The sequence below is a fragment of the Hylobates moloch genome, unplaced genomic scaffold (assembly GCF_009828535.3).
Source record: "Hylobates moloch isolate HMO894 unplaced genomic scaffold, HMol_V3 SCAFFOLD_14, whole genome shotgun sequence".
Classification (NCBI taxonomy): Eukaryota; Metazoa; Chordata; class Mammalia; order Primates; family Hylobatidae; genus Hylobates; species Hylobates moloch.
The window spans coordinates 46,488,721-46,504,535 of record NW_026652289.1 but is presented as its reverse complement, the minus strand read 5'-3'; the positions used below and the strand labels follow the sequence as shown (position 1 = coordinate 46,504,535).

At 39.9% G+C, this 15,815-nt stretch overlaps 1 protein-coding gene across 2 annotated transcripts in view; it reads right to left on the bottom strand.

Moving 5' to 3' along the window:
- ADAMTSL3 (ADAMTS like 3) overlaps positions 1-15,815 on the bottom strand; it is a 392,111-nt gene that overhangs the window by 44,194 nt on the left and 332,102 nt on the right. For both annotated transcript variants that reach the window (XM_032174471.2, XM_032174470.2), the window contains exons 21-22: positions 13,966-14,093; positions 11,588-11,716 (exon numbers count right to left, since the gene is read on the bottom strand). In XM_032174471.2, the coding sequence (XP_032030362.1) occupies positions 11,588-11,716; positions 13,966-14,093 (257 nt within the window). The remainder of the gene's footprint in view (positions 1-11,587; positions 11,717-13,965; positions 14,094-15,815) is intronic.

The window sequence follows — 15,815 nt, the reverse complement described above, 5'->3', positions numbered from 1 at the left end:
AAAAAAAATAAAAATAATAAAAATAAAAATAAAAATTAAAAAAAAAAAGAAAAGTCAGGAAACAACAGGCGCTGGAGAGGACATGGAGAAACAGGAACACTTTTACACTGTTGGTGGGACTGTAAACTAGTTCAACCATTGTGGAAGTCGGTGTGGCGATTCCTCAGGGATCTAGAACTAGAAATACCATTTGACCCAGCCATCCCATTACTGGGTATATACCCAAAGGATTATAAATCATGCTGCTATAAAGACACATGCGCACGTATGTTTACTGTGGCACTATTCACCATAGCAAAGACTTGGAACCAACCCAAATGTCCAACAATGATAGACTGGGTTAAGAAAATGTGGCACATATACACCATGGAATACTATGCAGCCATAAAACATGATGAGTTCATGTCCTTTGTAGGGACATGGATGAAGCTGGAAACCATCATTCTCAGTAAACTATCGCAAGGACAAAAAACCAAACACCACGTGTTCTCACTCATAGGTGGGAATTGAACAATGAGAACACTTGGACACAGGAAGGGGAACATCACACACCGGGGACTGTTGTGGGGTGTGGGAGGAGGGAAGGATAGCATTAGGTGATATACCTAATGCTAAATGATGAGTTAATGGGTGCAGCACACCAACATGGCACATGTATACATATGTAACAAATCTGCACATTGTGCACATGTACCCTAAAACTTAAAGTATAATAATAATAAAAAAATATATAAAAAAAGAGCAGATAATTGTTTTATAAATGAGTCTTTTTAATCTGCTAAATCAATAATCCAAATACAAGTCCAAAGAGATTTCGGGCAACTATATTAAGGGTGAGGTGACGGAGTCCATAGTCACTACCAGACAGTGCACAATTTGCCACATTCTTTCCCACTGCTGCAGTGATGGTAGACGCATGTGTCAAGCTCATGTGCCTGGCTGAGCACAATGGGCCAACCTTTGGCCTGCTACTGGCTGGCATCTTGTGGCCCTGCAAGAGGCCAGGCTCCCAGTGTACTCTCCCTGGATCTCATACCATGGGGCAGTCCTCAGGTGAGGTTGGGCCCTGGAGGTTGAGACTGTTGCCCATCCCTAAGCCTGTCACCAGGCTGCAGCACTTCCTAGGTTCTGCCTCACACCTCACTTTGACAGTCTTCTCTCTGGTCAGACCTGCTGCGCGGTGCCTATTCTGCTGTCTCAAACACAGAGTTTCATTCTCTTTCTAGCTCCTTTGGAGTCACACAGAATTGGGTTTAAATCTGGGTATACACACTCATTAGGTATATAAACAAAGATAAGTAACTGTGTGTATCTGAGTCTGCTTCCTTATCTGCAAAACAAAGATAATATCCACTTTGTATGCTGTTGAAGCCAACACACATTAGGTGCTCAAGTTATTGTTATTTTTGATGATGAGCTTTGATGGTTTTCCAACATGTTATTTATTGACATGCTGCCTATTAGCACATACTCCTCAGCTCTTTGCAATATGGCTGCCCTCCATGCATGACTCCACTTGCCAACACCCTAGCCCTAGCCTCGGGACACCTGTGTTCCACACCCTCATTTAATGACATTGCTAAATGTCTGCTCACTCCTGGATAAATCAGATACATGTAACGTCAGTTTAATATCTTAAGTGACTGGCAGGCTTTTTGGGGTCCAATAATCCAATCAATGACCATTGATGCAATTTAGTTGCATTCAATTTACAGCTTTCTGCAGCTTCTTTCTCCTCTAATTTTTCATCCATTTTGAAAGACAGATTGGTTCACACCATTACCGTGCTCAAAACGTTTCTTGTCTCCTCTCTGCCAATAAAATGAAGTCCATCGGTTTCAGCATGACATTAAAGCCCTTCACATTCTGGTCCACACTTACACTTCCAAACCCACCTCTTCCCACTCCCCTTCACATCCTCTGCTTTAAGTCACACAGATCTGCTTGTGATGTGCAAGTAACCAGGGTGCTTTCATGTTTCTATGCTTTTGCATATATTCTGTTTTGATTAAAATGCCCTTCCTTTTTGTTACAAGTGGGCTGGTTGCAATTCTTTTTAATAAACCTTTTCTGACTCCTTAGTGAGAAGCCTTAATTAGTCTCTCCTTAATGTGTCTGATACACTTCACAAACACTTCTATTTTTGCATTATGACATCATATCATAATTCCTTTGTCTACATAGCTGCGGAAACCAGATTGTATTCATCTCTGCATGCTAAGGAACTAGATTGGGCTTAGTAAATGCTTTTTGAAGGGAAGAAAAGATGGATGGAATTTCCAACCATCTATGATTGGCTGTTTGACTGAATATAGGGTTAAGAGAGGAGGATAGTGGGAAGATTTCTGTACCATAGACAGAGGAAGGAAAAAAGGGGAAGGGGGAGCCTTTTTGAGTAGCGAAAGACATTTTAAATATACATTTTAAAATGACAATTTTAGCTATTTCAAAGATTGCATATGAGTTTTAAAAAGAGATAACAGTATAGAAGAGAGGATATATTTCAAAAACCACAGATCAGGGAAAATAAATTCACTTTAATTTAGGATATAGTCAAAAGCACCAAAATGTCCAGTTCATAAAACAAGAGCAAGCAGATAATCTTAGATTTCTTTTTAAGTCTTCTGGAAAGTATATGCAAAAATTGGTGGGTAAATACATTTTTCTGGAGAGATAGTTCTTTTTTTTTTTTTTTTTTTTGGCCAAAGGGATTTATGACTTAAAGACATATGAGAATCACTACCATTAAATTCCACCCTATATAATATAAACTAGCAGTTGATAGGGGAAAATAATTGTCAGAGCAATGAGACCATGTTTAGGAATTTAACCACATAATCCTGCTGCACCACAAATATTTTCTCAAGATCCTCCCCTGAAAGGGTAATTGTTAAACCCAGTAAAGAAAGTTAATAATTCGCCTAGACATCAACAAAATTCTTAGGTATATTCCACAGCATTTTATCCCTTAAAAAAAAAATCCCCTGATTAAGAAAATCCTTTTAAGTTTATGTGATATGTTTCTTCTGAAACTGACCATCCTCCCATAGATATGAAAGGGCCTCCTTGCCTCCACATACCTCTTGGAGCACCAAGTGCCCTGCTTTGTCCCAGGGAGATGCACACTTGCCATCATCTGTTTGTGCATGCACTGTGTGGAATTAATCAGGAGACTAACTTCTACCTACCTTTTCTCATTCTCTCCTATCAATGAGCAGCAACAATGACAGGGGGCGGGTAGGGTTTAAAACTACCCCACTAGTAGATTCAGACTTCCTAGCTGGCAATTTGGCAATAATGTATTTAGAGTTCTAGACATTTTAATTTTAATGCCCTATTTAGTTACAAAAATGTTGAATGTCCTGTGACCTAATAATTCCATTCCTGTTACTCTTTTTAAAAAAAAAATCCAAATGACACAAAAAGTTATATGCATAAGAAGGTTTCTTACACTGCTGTATGGAACCGTAAAGAAGTACAAATAGTTTAAGTTTCCAAAAACAAGAGAAGAGTTTAATTATGCTACATTCACACAATGATACACTGGTGCGGCTATTAAATGATATTTATGAATTTTTAATAACATGAGAAAATTCCATGACTTAGAGAAAGGGTTACAGGCATATAACAAAATAGAAATAATGGTTGTGTCTTTGACAGGATTATGGGAGTTTTTTTTTTTTGCCTCATGATACTTTGCTATGCTTTCCAAATATTTTATAATGAGATGTGTTACTTTTTATGAGACAAGAAAACACACAAAAGCAGCATTCAGAACAGAAAGGGCACTAGCTTCAGAGGCAGTAACTGGGTTCGGAACTTGGCCTTGCCATCGTCTAGGCCTGTTACTTTGGTCAAGCCTCTTCTCTGGGGACGTTGTGTGCAAAACAGGGCTGGACGCATGGATTCCTAAGGTCCTTCCATATTTAATTCTCAAGATTTTATTTCAGTAAGATCTTACCTAGTTATCTCAGGGAAAATCTTCTTCCCTGTTTATTCTTCATCCCTTTTTGGAGGCAAGAAGGGGCCTGATCAAGGCTGGTAAACACAGGGCTGTGGCTGACATCCAGACATCTAGAAAGAGCTATGCATTCTGAGGTCATGAGGACATGAAAAAGACCTGAGTCATTTCCATCTAAGGCTGTTCAAATCCCCTCAAAGTACCCTTTCTACTTGCTTTCCCCAGTTAACTTGTTTTACCTTCAACATTAGCTTTTACATAAGTAAGAGACTTTTTCAAATTTATCAAATTCTGGTTTCATTGATTTACAGACTCTTATATTATTTGATTCCTTTCTTTCTTTTTTTCCTTTTTTTCGAAATGGAGTCTCGCTCTGTCACCCAGGCTGGAGTGCAGTGGCACTATCTCAGCTCACTGCAACCTCCGCCTCTCGGGTTCAAGCAATTCTTGTACCTCAGCCTCCCGAGTAACTGGGATTACAGGCATGCACCACTATGCCCGGCTAATTTTTGTATTTTTAGTGGAGATGCGGTTTTACCATGTTGGCCAGGCTGGTCAACCCCTGACCTCAAGTGATCCGCCCACCTTGGCTTCCTAAAGTGCTGGGATTACAGGTGTCAGCCACTGTGCGCCCAGCCTATTTAGTTCCTTTCTATTTACTACAACTATAGTTTTCAAGTCATCATACAGGTAACTGGATTTTTCATGGGCTGATATTGCAGCTCCAAGAACTCCTTTGTAAAGGACATTGTGTCTATGTATTTTGAGAGTTTTTTGTTATTGTTGTTTTGTTTTGTTTTTCCCCTAGATTCCCTCCCAATATTAGGTGTGCACCCTTGGCACTCAGTTCTAAGTACTGACTGGCAAGGTATCTTAGTTCAAGCACTTTTTCTACATTTACTTTTATTTTGTCCCAGATTCCTGCAAAGGACCAACGGTCCAAGATAGAATTTCAGGACTGGAAACAGTCTTCCTGGTCATCCCATCATAATTCCTCACTTTATAACAGAAAACCAAGGAGCAAGGAAACTATCTGATAGGTCCAAGGTCTTACAGGAAACAGGGCTAGGAGGTGAACAACAACAACAACAACAAACAATATAACTGATAACCACATGTCAAAAAAGAAGTCCATTCTCCAAAATTAATGGACATTAATAGTTGCTATATTTGCTTCAAAATTAATGGACATTAATAGTTGCTATATTTGCTTCAGATTTTTTTTTTTTTTTTTTGAAACAGAGTCTTATTCTTGTTGCCCAGGCTGGAGAGCAATGGCACAATCTAAGCTCATTGCGACCTCTGCCTCCCAGGTTCAAGCGATTCTCCTGCCTCAGCCTCCCGAGTAGCTGGGATTACAGGCATGTGCCACCACACCTGGCTAATTTTTTGTATTTTTAGTAGAGACAGGGTTTCATCATATTGGCCAGGCTGGTCTCAAACTTCTGACCTCAGGTGATCCACCTGCTTCGACCTCCCAAAGTGCTGGGATTACAGGTGTGAGCCACTGTGCCCAGCTGCTTCAGACCTTTTTTAAGCAATAAAGGATTACAGCTAGAGCTAAAGTTCTATCCCCAAACTTTTCTTCTTTTCTCTCCCAGGAGTACCAACAATCCTGACATTGGTATGTATTCTTCTCTCTCTCTGCTATGACAAACAGTGTTACAATGCACTCTTGAAACTGTTTCTTTGCAAAAACAGGGCTATATCCACAAGTGAAATGTCTGGTTTTGAGCATCTTTGACTTGATCAGATTTTACAAAATTGTTCTCTAAATTGGTTCTTACATATACACTGTGACCAGCAGTGTATGATGTCCTATTTCTCCATGTTCTTGCCAACCCTTGGTAGTGCCAAATTATTTAAGTTTTGCCCAATAGTTACGAAATGGAATCTCACCTCTATTTTAATTTCCTTAGCAGTGAGGACATTTTCCTTACCAGTGTAGAAATGAGAACATTTTCATATGCCATTATTGGCCATTAGGGTTTCACTTTCTGACAATTGCCTGTTCATATCTTTTGCTCTTTTTTTTTTTTTTTTTTTTTTGAGGCAGAGTCTCGCTCTGTTGCCCAGGCTGGAGTGCAGTGGTGCAATCTCCGCTCACTGCAACCTCTGCCTCCTGGGTTCATGCCATTCTCCTGCCTCAGCCTCCCAAGTAGCTGGGACTACAAGCGCCCGCCATCACGCCCAGCTAATTTTTTGTATTTTTAGTAGAGACAGAGTTTCACCATGTTAGCCAGGATGGTCTCAATTTCCTGACCTCATGATCCACCTGCCTCAGCCTCCCAAAGTGCTGAGATTACAGGCGTAAGCCACCGCACCCGGACTGCTCATTTTTATATTGAGTGGTTTGTTATTTGTATTGATTCAGAGAAGCTATTTCTATATTCTTGTACTATATAACAAATATTTTCTGCCAGAAATGTGGCTTGACTTTTAAATTTATTGACAATGTCTTTCAGGGATCAGAACTTTTATATCTTAACAGCAAAGTGTGTCAATGTTTTTTATAACAGCTTATTGAAATATAATTCATATACCAAAAAATTCACCCTTTAAAAGTATAACTCTGTAGTTCTAATATATTCACAGAGTTGTGCAACCTCATCATCACTATATAATAGATGTTTTACTTTATGACTTGTATTTTTTGTATCTTTTCCATTCCAAAGTCATGAAGACATCTCTTATATTTTATGATTTTTAAAAATATGTTCATATTTTAGGCACTTAAATCAGTTAGAATTTATTTTTGGTTGATTTTTTTATATTTATAAACAATTATCCTATAACAATTTACTTAATAGTCTGTCCTTTATTGGTTTTTAATTCTACTGCTATTAAATTTTAGTTTCCATATACTGTATGCTTGAATCTGCTGTGGGCTCCACATTCTATTCCATTTATTTGTCTATCCCTCTTACACTGCTGTAAGCCCTCAAGCTTTATGCTAAGTCTTTATATTTGATAGAGCAAATCTCACCCACCTTGTTATTCTTAAAAAATGTTTGGGCTATTCTCAGCCATATGCGCTTTCATATTAATTATAGGATCAGTTTGTTCTAGCAATCCTACAGGATTGCTTTTTTTTATTGAAATTATTCTGAATGTAGAGATCCAAAACTTTGTACATTTTCTTTGCTTTTAAATGAGGATAATTATATTATCTATAAATAAGAAGAAATTTTTCTAGTTATTTTCTAGTTTTTATATTTCTAGTTTTCTATAATTTTTCTAGTTATCTAGTCTTGGTTTCTAATTTTCTAGTTCTAATTTTTCTATTTATTTTATCTTATTGCACTGGCTAGTGCTAATGCAGTGTTGAACAGATGTAGTATAAAGGGCATCGTATGTTTTTTCCTGACTTTAATGGGACTGTTTGAGTCTCACCATTAAAGTGAGTATGATGCTTACAATAGGTTTCTGACAGGCAAATCAAGGTAGGGATTATCCCTTCTATTACTGGTTTGCCAAGATGTTTTCACATCATTTTCATGTTCAAGTTTATCAGATGCTTTGTCTACATCTGTTAAGGTGATCCTAAGTTTTATCTCCTTAAATATCTGTGGTAGAGATGGTGATGCTCCACCCAAATCAACCTTTAAGGAGGAACTCGGTGTCCCTGCTTCTGGTAGCCTCTGGTTGTTAGTCCCTTCACAATCTGTCTCCGCCCACCCAAGAGCACATATGCCCCTTCCAGAGAGGCCCACAACCAGTGACTGCAGGAGGCAGGGGCATGAAGGCCTGGCCACTGTGGTTCAGCCTAGGGCAACTCTAATGAGTCACATATGTTTCAAGGGGGCTTGGTGAGCCTTTGTGGGCCTGCATCACAGTTCTCCTTTGCCCTCTGTCTAATCCTGCTTGCTTCCTCCCTTCCACATATGTTGACAACTAATATACTTAACACAAAAACTCCTTCCAGGGCCGGATGCCGTGGCTCGTGCCTCTCCCAACACTTTGGGAGGCTGAGGTGGGTGGATTACTTGAGGTCAGGAGTTCGAGACCAGCCTGGGCAACATGGTGAAACCCCGTCTCCACTAAAAGTGCAAAAAAAAAAAAAAAATAGCCAGGCATGGTGGCTTGTACCTGTAATCCCAGCTATTTGGGAGGCTGAGGTAAGAGAATCCTTTGAACCTGGGAGGCAGAGATTGCAGTGAACTGAGATCACACCACTGCCCTCCAACCTGGGCAACACAGTGAGGCTCTGTGTCAAACAAACAAACAAACAAACAAACAAAAAAAACAGAAACAAACCAACAAAAACATCCTTCCAGAGAGGATTCAACCTGTGATGATCTGTTTAAAGTAGATATTTTTCAGTGTTAAAAAATTTGCATTCCTGGGAAAAACTCTCCTTTTTAGTCATCCACATGACTAGATTCATTTGGGAATGTGTTAAACTTGATTTATTTGCTTCTGCATTTATTGTTTAAGAGTCTTTTGTATAACCTACATGTACCCAGCTGCCTGGTGGGATGTCAGGTGCCATCCACAGTTGTAGAATTTTTCCTCCTAAAGGAGATGTACACCAGTGTCCTCTAATAGCATTCAAAGATGTTTTTATTCTTTAGCTTAGTTTTAGTTTAGAAGCATCTCTAATCTTTCCAGGCAGTTTGAGTTTGCTCTAAGAAGCAGTTGTCCAGTGCACCTTGTGTTTAAGAAATTTTCTAAGCTTGGGGCTGGGCCATTGATGGCTTTGCCAGTGCCCTTCATTTGGGAATCACCATCTAGCTCAAACTCATTCCCATCTGTGGGCCAAGAGAGTTCCTTACAGACTAAAGAGGAGTGTGACACACAACAAAACACTTTAGAGAAGGGACTCACATCAGCTGCATCTCTGATGAGCTTAAGGAATAACATAAACAACACATAATACACAATAGAAAATTACAGGATAAGTAATGTTCTTACTACGCATTAACATGAAAGAAAATAAAACATGCAGCAACGGATATTTTCTGGTCATTTTCCCCAGACGAACTTTTCTTTCTTACCAGAAGGTGGCAAAAAAGGTGCGCTTTAAATTACCCCCACCCAAATGGACAGAAAAAAACTTTTTTTTAAAGAGCAAGGCAAATAACTCTCGCAAGTTAGAAGTTTTAACCTTTAGAAACAGGCAAATATGCGGACTTTTAGGTTCTGTTATTTAATATAGTTATCAGAAATATCTCTAAGAGTGACTAGGGATAATCCCTATTGACATCTATACCACATGGGTTGATAAAACATGTTTGGCTACAAAAAAAGATGAACTTCTCTAGAAGCTATGAATATGTGTTATGGGGTCTATAAAAATAAGTTCATTATAATTAGTGGGAAATATTCTAAGGCAACTAAAAAAATAAAAAATTATATACGCCACTGATTTACAGAAATCCCAATTTGCAGTATAAAAATGTAATTTGTAAAGCACAGTTCAATTTTGTAAATTATGTTTTAATTTACTCATCTATAAGATGAAAAACTGAATTGGATGATAACCACAGTCCCTTCTTCTATTAATATAATATATTCCCTGCTTTAGAGATGAGGGAAGAAAGATATATGACTCACCTATGGTTACATACTAGCTAGTGACAAGACTGTCTGTAAAACTCAAGTTTTCTGACCCTTCATCAACTTCACCATCTGTCTTAAAAAAGATGAATTTCCCTAGAAAACTCCATTAGGTATGGCTTCTGCCCATAAGAAAACACTGTAAGTTCACTACAGGTTTGTTTAAAATGGCAAATAACTCAAAATGATTGTGGTGCATTTGGAGGCAGGTTTATTTTTAAAAGGAAAGAACTCATCAGGAGTTCTGGGGTCTGAGTCCATGGGGGAAGACTACTAGGTAAAGAAAGGCCAAATGGGACAATTCCTAGTAAGAGCTGAAAGGTGAGGGAGGAAGGAGGGAGATGAGTACTCCCAGTGCTGAGCTCCATCTAGGCAGCAGTGCTGCAGACCCATGGCCCCACAGCACAGGGCAGGAGGGCAGTGGGGCCGGGGAGGGTCAGAGACAGCCCATGTCTGACTGGGCCTGGATGAGAATAAAACTAGATGAGTTTAATGGTCTTTGCTGGAGGCTTTACTTGCAGTTTCCACCTAATCCAGTCTTTGACTTCCGATAGCAAATAATGCACTCCAATCCTTTTAATGGCTCATCTCCCTGAAAGCCTGATTTTCAAGTATTGTGGAAGTGAAAACTTTAGAAGTCATGTTGAAAGTTGAGGTTTCTCTTAATAGAAGTCAGATCTATTTTTCAGAATCCTCTGCAGGTGTAGGGCTGTAGAAACTTTAGACTTCTGTGGCTTGGCATCTGCAGAGTTCCGTTCTGCTTTTCTCCTTGCTATGGCAAGAGAATGCCGGCCCTTTCTGTAATGGTGGGTGTATTTTGCCAGAAAACTCACATATTTGTGGGTGGAGTCAGTTGGGAGCCTGGAGCAATTTTTCAAAAGTCTGCATAGGCCAAACACTGCAGGGATTTCCAAGGGGTGAAAAACAATATCTTGGGGGTTAGCAAATTTCCACTGTTTGTAGAGCCAAAGGTGCAGCTTTAGAAACATGGCAAGTAACTGATCATGACAGTGGAGGGAGAGCCTGAAAGCTGGATAAGTGTGTCCTGGGATCCCTCATTACACGCACCCTCACTGCATTTCTAAGAGCAGCAGCAAAAGCTCCTCTGTCACCCTAGGCAATCAGGGTCACAGCCTAGGCAAGACTCATCTTAGGTGGCTGCAACTACAGGTATCTAATTAGAACTTGGAAGCTAGGGAAATACAGTTGTCCAGAAAGTTAAGTCAATGCAGAGTAAATCAAAGGCATACACAAAGTCATCTTAAAGAGTATATCTCAATTTGGAGGAGTTCATAAGTTTCCCTAAGGAAGCAATAGAAAGCTATTCACACAATCCCCTCACTCCCACCTCTCCTGGCCCCTGTAAAATGTACGTGTATGCAGCATATAATATTTATCTACAGTTCAGAGATGCATGGGCCCAGATTAAGACTTAAGAATCCACGGCTTAATGAGACAGGATGGCCCTAGGTTAAGGCAAGGTCAGACTGAAAGTGTTAATTCTATTAAAGAAAGAGTGTGAACATTAGAAAGGAGGTTTGTCTGCAGTTGTAAACACAGGAGAAAGAGCCACCGAGGCACAGGCTGCTGACACTTACTCAAGGACAATCTAGAAGAGAGCCTAGGCCAGGGGACATGGACATTCTAGCTCCCCGATCTGGCTTTGCCAAGTGTAGCTTTTGTCTTTCTGGAGGACATGTCTTACAATTTCCAACAAATCCCCTCCTCTGACTTTGTATTCACCAAGTAACCGTCTGACTAAAACTTGGCCTCTTTTGTAGATCTGCCCATAGGGTCAGAGTGTTCTGGTCTTGCCAATATGAACATTCCAGTGTGCATGGCAGTCACAGTCCACACTGGAGACAAGTAACTTGGCATTCTGTTTTATACATCAGTCTCATGAGCCAGTATGAGCTCACCATTGAGAGTTAGATCCACTGTCAGTGTGCTGGAAAATCTGTTTTTTAAGCCTATCAGGCTGAGGTCTCGAATACCAAAATGCCAGCTGGTGTCTCCTGGCAACATTGGGATGGCCACACACCCTCCCACTGAAATGACCACAATTACCTTTTACAGGACATCGGATTGTCACGTTTGCTCCAAGGGCTGCCTCCACGATGCCTCCAACCACAACAGACAGATGGTTGTGCTCCGGTTTGGTGATATTTCTTTCAACAGACAAGATGACAGGTGCCTCTTAATTCAAAGGGAGCAGGAAACTATGTTAGGTTCAGGCTTTTGCTCTTTGGTAAAACATTGCATTTGGTAAGCTTTGTTGAGCCCTTTGAGGGCAGGAGTGGAGTCCTGGTTCTCTCTGTATCCCTCAAGGTGTACCATGTGGACGTACACATACATACCTGGAGGTGCTCAGTGGACATATGGACAGATGGATGAATGGATAGATGGTTCGATGAATTCAAAGGTACATTGCAACAACGATATGTATAGACTAAGAGGATATTTTGGTTTCATAACTAAAATTGAGGATAAATTCCTCTTTGATAATTTGAAAAAAAAGGAATTCAGAAGCTCATAAGAAGCAAAGAAGACAGGCAGAGCAGGAATGATGTCTCTGCAGTGCAGCCATGAATGAATTAATGCAGGGCCAAAACACACTGGGGCTTGGGACCACCTGACTCTTTTTCTGGAAGGAGGAATGTGAGATACTGGGGGAGGGGGCTGATGAAGACAGGACAGAAGGTCCTGATCCATTCTGTTGTCCCTCATTGGGCCCAGTGTAATAAGAGGTTTTTTCCAATGTAAACATTTACCAAGTGTCCACTCTGTGGTCTGCACCTGGGTACAAGATGAGAAATACCTGGGTACAAGATGAGAAGTATCTCCTCTTTCGATAAGCACAAAGTGTAATGGTGCAGAAGGAGATGTACACAGGCATTTTCAATATAAATGTGGTACCTAATCCTTATAAAGTTTTTCTGAATATGGTGCCACAGCTAGGCTGACATGTGGATGCCAGGATGTAACCACGGTTCAGAGCTCATTCAAAGCTGTACTGGAGAAAGATGAGACAGGTAAGAGGCCACGATTCTTGTTGAGCCTCTTCTAACAAGCTGTATGTGTGCTTGGGCAAAATCTTCCCTCTCTGGACTTCAGTTTGAATCCCATTAAAAAAATGATTGAGTTAGAAGATCTCTTCCAACTGCAGTTCTCTCACCCAATGTGTGGTTCAGAGAGGCCCTGTCTGACCCTACTTAAATAAACTCATTTCAATCTAAAATAGAAAAGACTATTTAAAGACTATCAATTGCAAGGAGACCTATTTAAAACATTATTTACATCTCTACACTGCAGAAAGTCTCAAGAGAGAAAATGTCTGACTTCCCACTTTATGAGACCATATGAGGTTATTACAAGTGGATCAGAACTGTCTGCAAGAAAAATGCAGTTAACATTTAATTAATATGAAGCAAACACATGTATAAAATTTGCATGCAAAAATAATACAAACAAGGTCATAAAGAATCAAATGTCAATTTTAAAATGTTTATTTTCTTTGGATTTCAATATTTAGTTACCAGATTAATTTATTCACTCACTCAGGAAGCATACCTTGTGCCTGAGCCGGACAATGGCAGTACTAAGTACTAAAAATGTTTCTTTATAATAAAAGCATATTTTAATATCCAAATGACATTGTCCACCTCCCAGGAAGACTCACACTACTTTACAGTTACAATTGCCTGGAGGTGTTTCTCAGGATTGGCAGGTATGCCACTGGGAGGTAATTGCAATCTATAAAAGATAATTATTCTTTTTTGTTGACTGATGGAACTTTAAAAAATGCAAAGTTCATTAACATCAACACTGCCAATTAAACCCCATCTCATTATTTCCTGATTCTTAGAAAGTGAGTTCCTGAGCAGCTGTTTTCAGTGTGGTCCCCAGACCGGCAGCATTGGCATAACCTGGGTACATGTTGAAAATGCTGATTCTCAGACTCCATCCCAAACCTACTGAGCCAGAACTTCTGGGGGTGGAGTCCAGCAATCTGTGTTTTAACAAGCACTCCAGATGATTCTGACGGCTGCTAATGAGAACTGCTGCTCTAGAATTTAATGTTAAAAACAAATAAATGGCCAGGGTGGTGGCTCACGCTTGTAATCCCAGCACTTTGGGAGGCCAAGGAGGGTGGATCACAAGGTCAGGAGATGGAGACCATCCTGGCTAACATGGTGAAACCCCGTCTCTACTAAAAATACAAAAAATTAGCCGGGCGTGGTGGCGGGCGCCTGTAGTCCCCAGCTACTTGGGAGGCTGAGGCAGGAGAATGGCATGAACCTGGGAGGCGGAGTTTACAGTGAGCCGAGATCGAGCCACTGCACTCCAGCCTGGGCAACAGAGTGAGCCTCCATCTAAAAAAAAATAAATAAAAATAAAAAATAAACAAAGAAACAGGCACTCTAGATTTCAACAGTGGGCATTACCTGCATACAGCACAGAAGAACTTTCCGCATCTGAACCAAGATGATTAGCTACAGAACATTCATATATGCCTTGTTCTTTCCTTGTAGGATTCTGTATCTGTATCTTCCCAGTTCCATCCAAAATTATTCTGTAGAACAGTTAGAAATAGGACACATTCATATGACAATTTAACTGACCTAGGGCTACAGTGAGTTGCAGAGAAAGAAGACTACACCATTACAGGCTTTGGGCTGGCAAAGCTCACAAAGGATAATTTTGTCAAGCATCCTGCCTATAAGCAGACAGCTATATAGACCAGGAGGGTGGAGTGTTTCCTCTTGCCATAGGTTAACAGCAACGTTAGAGCTGAACAGTGCCTAGAGATCCAGTCTTCTCATCCCACTTTACATGAGAAAAGACTTTTCTGGTGAACTCAATGCTTAATCTGACACATTTTAAAAACAGACAACCTAGCAAACCTATTCATTTGCTGGACGTTAAGCACTTATTTTCTGCCCGAATCCTTCCTAACAAACTGCAGGTGTGGATTTTCAGTTTGGATTTTCACGCTGGAATTGATTGGGCTTTGGCTAAGGCTGCTTTGCAATGGATTATGGTCTCATTATTCCTGTATGAAGAAGTCGATTGAGGTAATCATGCTAAGTCTGTGGCATACACTGGATTTGGACCATGCTGTTAAGAACTAGGGCTAACCTGCATGAGTTCATTATGGTTTCCCAATTACTGATATTCCTAAAATCCTGTACGTAAATACCACTTTGAGAATCAGAGTTGGTCAGGTGTAGCCTAACCAATTAGATAATTATTCAGAGATTCAGAAAATATATCTAAAGGTGAGAAGAACCTTTGTCATGAAGGGAAGAGTGCTTGTTCTGCTTTTATTTTATTTTATTCTTCATAATTTGAATCTGCTTCTAAATCACTCGGATCAGTGGTTTATATGCTATTTTTCCCCTGCCCCATCTCGCTTTATAGATCTTAGCAATATGGACTATTCTGCCCTCTAAATACTGTATGTTTCATCATGAGATGAACTGTGCCACTTCTTTATTTCCTGTCACTTCATGTCGTTTGCTCTATGATTCAGTCATAATGAACCTTAACTGTTTCCAGAACATTCCATGATCTTTCATTACTGTGAGCTTTTGCATATGTTGTTCACTTCATTTGAAATGCCCTTCCTCCTTTCTGGCAAACTCAGACCCGCCCACTGAGTCCTGGATCAAATGTAATTTCCCCTGTAAAGTTTTCCCCAATACTCCTAGAGTTATCTTCTGTCTCCTCTGGGCTCCTTCTTCTCTGGTTCATATATTTATTTGATGAAATATCTATTTCTTCCCACTAGACTGTGATCTTTTCAAGGGCAGGAACCAAATCTTATTCACAGCTGTGCATTCTCACTGCTTAGACTTTTATACAGCAAGTTCTCAAAAATCTTTGATGACTGAATGTATGAATGATTAGAATAGTACGAAATAATGGCACAGAGCAATAGTACCAAGAGCATACAAGCCCTGCTGCAGCACACATAAGAAATATACAAAAGCTGGCAGAAGTCAAAACAGTGAAAATGTCTCAGAGCAACAAGAGTATGGCAGACCTCGCTGTTAGTAAGGCAAGATTTTCACTGTCAAATCCTGATGGAGGAGAAACAGTTGGTTAAAAGCAAAAGTCTAACCAGTGACTACACATGAAAAATAAGCACACTAAATCACTTTCTTAAATTATTTCATATATATGTTTGTATGATTTAGGAATTCTCAAATAATGCCTTTGTTTGGTGGGTTTCAGTGTAACGGTCCAGTGAGAAATCATTGAGATCAGAAATAGCTGAGCATGCATGAACCTT